The sequence below is a fragment of the Eurytemora carolleeae genome, unplaced genomic scaffold (genome assembly GCF_000591075.1).
Source record: "Eurytemora carolleeae unplaced genomic scaffold, Eaff_2.0 scaffold3, whole genome shotgun sequence".
Taxonomy (NCBI): Eukaryota; Metazoa; Arthropoda; class Copepoda; order Calanoida; family Temoridae; genus Eurytemora; species Eurytemora carolleeae.
In genome coordinates, this window is record NW_019397377.1 from 898,331 (window position 1) to 905,613 (window position 7,283).

Consider the following 7,283-nt stretch of genomic DNA (forward strand, 5'->3'; position numbering starts at 1 on the left):
TATCCGTGAGTATCCGTGAACAAAATGTTTAGAGAGATTTTAAAAGATTAAACCGTGCCCAGTTAGCTATATTGTAGTCCAAACTTTCTTTTAATATCTGATAAAGTTTGGAAACAAAAAACACGTTTTTCATGTTTTAATCATTTAAATTGTATTAAATTTTGATAAAATATGATTTTTTGCATTTTGGATGAGAAATAAAAAAAATAATTTTGCAATATCGTTTGCGTCTAAGCCTTAAATTAAAAGTTTTTAAAGTCATTGATTTAAATCCTGTTCTTTCTTGCGTTCAGTTCTTTGTAACACAAGCACGCGAAAGGTCAGATTATAAATTCATTCTAATCTTATTTTAAAACTGTTAAAAAATAAATGGATCAATACAAATTTTATGAATTTATATTAATTGTTTTAAAAAGGTTCTCCACTTTGAAGTTAAATTAACTTTAAAAAGTTTAAATTATATACGTTATATTTATATCAAAGTTCCAGAAACAATTACAGCGTTACCTTTTAGAAGCTGAAATGGCAGATACAAGTTCCATCATAGAAAACAATCTTTACGACCCGTGAGTATATTTTTGAAATACAGTGAAACCCTTAATAACGAATACATAGAAAGAATTCATCAAATGTCGTATTCTTCACTTTCTGATAATGGAATGTTGCATATATTTAATTTTTTAATTAAATGATTATATGGAACTCTTTAAAACTGTTCCCGCATATTCATGGCTATTTATTCATTTTCGCAAATACTGAAATTTACGTAATATAGTATAAAACCCATTGAAAAATTGTCAAGACGACATTTGATAAATTCTTCCGATGTATTCGTTATTAAGGGTTTCACTGTATTATAAACGGTTCTTCTGTATACTATGGTAATTTGATAAATTGATTTTAACCAACACTGGTTTTATAAAGTAAAGCAATTGCAAAGGATACAAATTTAGAATCAGATTTTCATTATAAAATTTAAAATTATCGCAGCATTTTTAATTTAGTTAATACGTTAGGATCTCGTATGATGTAGTAAGTGTATCTGCTGAATACATCAAGAAAAGAACAACCTATCGTCCTGAAATTGGAATTATCTGTGGATCCGGTCTTGGTGAGAATATACATAGAACTAGGGTTTGTGATAAAAAAATCAAAGGCCATAACTTGCGTCTTAAGACATACTTCTCTCCCTTCTGATTCTGGAATATATTGTGTTGTATAGTTAAAGAAATTGAGTCGTTGTCACACACTAAAATTTTCTAATCCATATATCTAAGGTCGACGGCATTGGGTTGCAAAGATATAGGGATTAGAAAATCTAAGTTTGTGGCAAAGACTCAAATCCTTTGACACATAAACAAAATTGTAAAAAAAACCTGACACAAAACGACGAACTCTGTTTTTAATTTAACAGTTTAATAACCCCAATTAAGAAAACGCGTTGTAAGGCACCTAAAAACACAATAAGTTTTTTAGATCCCTATATAGGTGGATTGGCAGAGCTTGTTAACAAAGCGGATATATTTCCATATGAAGAAATCCCAAACTTTCCAGTGTCCACAGTTCCTGGGCATGTTGGCAGGTAGTGGAATAATGTAAAAAAAAGTTAAAATGTATAAGAAACTGAGTTTTTTCCACAAACTCTGATTGTCTAAATCCTATATCTTTGAATCCTGAGCTGAAAACTTTAGAATGGGATATCCTTAATCCTGATCGGATAATTAATCTGGAGATTAAAATTGAGAGGAGAACAAGCAATATTTAATCTCGATATTAAGAAAAAGAGTGGATTAAGCATTAATCCCGATATCCACCGTTCTAAAGTTTTCAGCTCTGATGTCAAAGACCTTTTTTATTCACAACTTTTAATGCTGTTAGATCAAATCGTCTAAGTTTGAATTATCAAATGTTTACACTTTCAGGTTGCAAAGATATATGAATTAGAAAACTTGAGCAAAAGCTCAGTTTCTTTATCATGGCAGTACAAAGAAAATAGCAAAACATTATCCTTTATTTAGTGAAAATGATGTTTATTTCTAGATTGCTTCTTGGTAATCTAGAGAACGTCCCTGTAGTAATAATGCAGGGTAGATTCCACTCATATGAAGGATATGAACTCTGGAAGGTACTATTAGATGTGTTATTTTGAAAAAAAGGTTTTTAAAATGCTTCCAACTTTTTTTAAGACTGCCATGCCAGTGCGAGTAATGAAGTTGTTAGGAGTTAAAAAGATCATTGTTACAAATGCAGGAGGAGGTTTAAACAAAGCTTTTCAGGTAACTGATTGAAATAATTTATGTTTTACAAAAAAGTATTTTTTTCTAATTTAGTAATAAAATGTTATTTTGGACTTGATAAGTTCGAAATTCCAATTGTATATAGTGTCAGATTTGAAAATGCTGTAAGTGAATCCGATAAAAAATAGACATGTAAGACAAAATGTTTCTAGAAAATGCTCTTGATTTCTATGAAAGTTATGGTTTTACGATACTTACATCATTTTATTATGAAGATAATGTTATGGTGATCATGTATTTTATGCTGATTTCTTTCTTTTCTCAACTTTGTTAAACAATTAACATAACGTTTACAATTGAGGTTGGGGATATTATGGTGATGAAAGATCACATCAATCTTCCAGGTTTCTCTTGCCAGCACCCACTTAGGTAGATTTCACTAAATACAACCCTTAACCGATTTAGCAGATGTTGTAAAATTGTAACCTAAAGGGACCGTTCACTTAGTCGGGTAATTTTATTGAAAACTAATTAGCCTATTTGCTATTCATTGGTATTAGTCTTAGCTTACAAAGATATCTATGACCGGAGAAAAAGCCAATTTATCGCTTGGAATTCCAGCGCAAAGGTATGATACTTTTGCATATACACTATTTAAACGTATTTTCAGTAACAACAGTCCAATAAGATCCAAAATTATTATATTTCAATAACATCATGTGTCAGTCATTATATTATAAAATATAAAAACTTTTAATTTTGGAATTAGCAAGAAATTAACGTTTTTCGTGTTTAAATATTATTTAGTTAATAAACACATTTATACGAAGAAGACTTTCTCTCTCGGAGAACCAAGGATTTCAACTCTTCAATAAATCACGGATATTCCTGGGGAAGTAGGAAAAACGTATCAAACGAATCAAACTGTCAAATGATTAAAATAAGTTATATTTTGAAAATAGAAAATTCTAAAATAATTTTGAAAAAAACTTAAAGATATATACAATTAACTTTTAGATGCTACAATTTAATTTAATATTTGAAAACGAAAACCTAACTGTAAGCATTATATAACTAAACTTATATATGCATTTTTTTAAATTGTAAGCTTATTAAAAAGAATAACGTTTTTTTTTACTTTAGAGGTCCTAACGATGAAAGATTTGGACCTAGGTTTTTTCCTACAAATGATTTGTATTGCCACGAATACCGAAAATTAGCTAGAAAGGTGAATGCATTAAATATCTTAATGTTTCTAAAGTTTCAAAACATGCCTTTGAGAAATGAATAACCATCAGAATTCCCAAAACTTTTCTTTCGCATAATATTTATTTAGAACAAAAAAAAACGTTTTAACTTTGATAATTGATAATTGAACAGCGTATTTAGTATTTCATAAATAATATGTATTATCAATGAATTCAAAATCTAAGGTTGGAATAGAGTTAAGACTCGAAGGGGTGATCAGAGAAGGCGTTTACATAATGTTAGGAGGTCCTAATTATGAGACCGTGGCAGAACTCAAGATGCTTAGGGAGATGGGGGTAGATAGTGTTGGTAAGTCTTTTTAAATTGGTGAATAGAATTTTAACAAACTTACTATTTGCAATTATTTTAATGTAGTGGTAACGATAGGTTTTATTTATCAATTTAGTATAGCATTAATATCTTACAGATTTTTAATTTACTTTTCTTTTTCTTTAATAAAAAGTTGCTTTTGATTTTAGGCATGAGCACAATACCAGAAACTATCGTAGCTCATCACTGTGGGATAAAGGTACATTCGTTTGCTTTATGTCCAAAAGTAAAAGATAAATAAGAAAACAAACTAGTATACTAATATTTGTTTTGTCTCAAAACAGTTACAAATATGTTTCCGATAACGAGTCTTTTTTAAATAGTTTGGAAATTAAGTAGTTCCATTTTTTTAATTGCCAGCTTCCCTTGACTTATAGCTATGTTAGTATGTATCCATGCTTACCATATAAATCAAAATTGAAATCGAAAGTCGTCTTCATTCTATTGATATAATTGCTTACCACTGTAGGTAAAATTTCAGATTTATTAAATCAGTTATCTAGGTTTTTGCCTGTAGTCTGATTACAAACATGTGTATAGTTGAGTATGGATCTGGTATTGAGACAAATCATGAGGAGGTAAATACCTAGTGACTGAAACTAGTGTGCTAAATAATTGTTGACTAAGCTTTTTTTGTTAACAAGCTTTTTTCGAATTACAAGTTTACAAGCAATTAAAGAGAAGCTTTTAAAATTGACAGATTCTCTTTGTTTCCATGTTTTAGTGTATCAATGCTTTTTAAATGCCAGATATTAACCAAATTTGAAATCGATAGTCGTCTTCATTATATTGCTATAATCGCTTACCACCATATGTAAATGAGATAGATACTATCTCATTCACTTTCTCACCGTTTTTCATCTATATTGTTTGTTTTTGTGCTTGTTGCTTTTTTACATAGCCATTTAACGCCATCGCGATAAATGACACCCTGCATCACCTTAGAATGACAATCGATATCAGGTTTTTATCGACACTATTTACCATCACGTTCTACGGAACGAAAATAAGGTTTCAAATAAATAATCATTGAGTAAGTCTCGACCTAAAGTTATTTACATGCTGTTAGTTATTATTACAAAATATGGTTTGTATCATGTTGTATCATTGTATGTTTGATACAAAACGTTAAAATCGCCAAATTAAGTACAAATTCGTGGAATCTTCCAAAATATGTTTAAAAGTTTCACATTTAACAAGTTTTAAATAAACATAAAATTTTGAAGAAAAAACTGTTGACAGCGATTATATTAAAAAATTAGTAATTTCAACTCCATCTAGGTTTCATCGTTAAATTTTGAATGTTCCATAGAATACGTGACATTTCCGATCGAATGATTTCCACACAAGAAACATTTAAAAATTGGAAATTTAATTGAATTAAAGGTGCAATTGCCAACGAGAAATTGCACTTTTCTGCCATACAGCAAACAAAGATCTAAATTTCTACATTTGACTAAAATGTTTAATTTGTTTTGTTATTGTATTTGAAGGGAGTGACCGGCAATGTATGGTAGTTGAACAGAGAATGTAGTATTGTAGAGAACATTTTTAGAATTCATTTAGACATATAATTTTTTTTTATGATGTATTATTACTAAGTTTAAGTGCAAAGTCGACTTTAAAAAAATCCATTTGAGTGGTTATGTTTTGAGAATCGATTTTTTTAAATTATTAAAGAGACTACGACAAAAAATGTAACACAAATTCTACAATAAATCTCTCATTCTTCAAAAAACATTTTCTGTAGATTTTCTGGAATTTTTATTGAAAAGACGACATTTGAAAATTTGCAGAAATCTGCAAAAAAATTCGTAAATTGGATTGGTTGGTTTTTCTAGACCTCTCCTATACCGGGGGGGAAACATTTATGGACCACTCCTAGGACGGGGAAAACGGATCGGGGGCTCTCGTGAACCTCTCCGATCAGACTGAAGAGTTCTCAGGGACCTCTTCTCGGATCGGGGGCTCTCATGAACCTCTCCTCAGACTAAGGGGTTCTCAACTGGACCTCGCTTCGAACTGAGGGGTTCTCTGGAACCTCACCCCAGACTAGGGGTTCTCAAGGGCCTCTCCTCGGGCTAGAGGGCTCTCAGGGACCTCTTCTCGGACTGAAGGCCCTCATGAACCTCTTCTCAGACTAAGGGGTTTCTCAATTTTGATTTTGTGCACAAGTATGACACAAGCAAATTTATTCGAGTACATTTTTGAAATTCTAAACATGTTTATTGTTTCCAATGCTCTTCAATAAAAGTTGTTATGATTGAAAACTTAGATTTTAATCTTATATGCTATAGTTTAACGTGGGGTGCTTGCAATTTTGAGAAGTTAATTAGTTACTATAAGCTGTTCTTAATTTCTGTAGGGGCCAGCTTGGGGACAGGTAGGATAAAAGAGAAAAATATTTCTTTCTGGTTGAAATGTCGGTACTAAACTGAACTTAATTTTGGAAGAAAAAGACTTTAAATACTTATTTTGTAGAAGTTATATTTAAATTTTACATTTTATGATAATTAATTTTTGAAGGTGATGGAGGTTGGACACAGAAGAGCAGAGGATCTTAAAAAGTTTGTAACAAAAATGGTTGAAAAAATGAGCTCTATTTAATGTGATATTAATAATTTTCAATAATGAAATAAATAATTTGAATTTTGATCTTTTACATTTGATCATTCGATCCTGCGTATGTAAAATTCTTTTTTTTTTACAGATTTACTTATTATCTCCCAACGAACAAAAACACGTTTAACAGAAGGATAAAAACATTTTCTTGGATACCCTGTAGAGGTTTATAAACAGATGAAATAAACCCCTCCTGTAGGTTTAATCGTCAACCATTTAATCAGTTTATAATTGTGTTTTTAAAAACTTCTTTATCCTTATTTTGCCTGATTAAAACATTTATATTTTGAATTAGTTTTAAAATACATTTTTTAATCTATCCAAAACACCTTTTGGATTTGCGCTTTAAACGTTTAAATACGTGTTCATGCAAACTTCTTCAGAAAAACTTTTTCAGAACATAATATTTTTTCGTATTTACCTTTTTATCTGTGGTTTAGCGTTCTTTAAACGCATTTTTAAAAATGTATTTTAAAAAAAGTTTTCAAGACCAAAATATCCCCTCTCTTATACACTTTTTTGGGGGGTTTAAACGTTTACAAACACATACAGTAAACTTCTTTTTGGCTTATTTTTATACAGCATCATGCAGCAAAAAATTTTTAATCTGTATTTCAACTAAAACAGTATTTCAAAATGAATACTAATGTAAGTGCACAAACTATTGATCATTACTGATTTAAACAAAACATTTTTAAATTCAACATTAAAGCTATTTTTGGTCCTATAACAAAATATTTTACAAAATATTTGTATAACCTGAAATCGCTCATTTTCAAAGACTACGCTTTTCTTGAATATAAGTTTACACATTTTTACAGAAATGTACTATAATGCATATAGGAG

The 7,283-nt window shown here is 29.9% G+C and overlaps 1 protein-coding gene across 2 annotated transcripts; it reads left to right on the plus strand.

The window, feature by feature from the left end:
* Window positions 1-240: 240 nt before the first annotated feature.
* LOC111713918 (purine nucleoside phosphorylase) lies at window positions 241-6,468 on the plus strand. 2 transcript variants are annotated; one of them, XM_023488908.1, is made up of 12 exons: window positions 241-319; window positions 515-566; window positions 1,017-1,111; window positions 1,477-1,582; window positions 2,041-2,125; window positions 2,187-2,276; window positions 2,599-2,666; window positions 3,381-3,465; window positions 3,671-3,794; window positions 3,965-4,014; window positions 4,319-4,393; window positions 6,342-6,468. In XM_023488908.1, the coding sequence occupies exons 2-12, from the start codon at window positions 523-525 to the stop codon at window positions 6,420-6,422; spliced, it is 903 nt and encodes a 300-aa protein (XP_023344676.1). In that variant the 5' UTR covers window positions 241-319; window positions 515-522; the 3' UTR covers window positions 6,423-6,468. The 2 variants fall into 2 exon arrangements, with proteins under 2 accessions (XP_023344676.1, XP_023344677.1); XM_023488909.1 differs by having other exon boundaries at window positions 1,489-1,582.
* The last annotated feature ends 815 nt before the right edge of the window (window positions 6,469-7,283 follow it).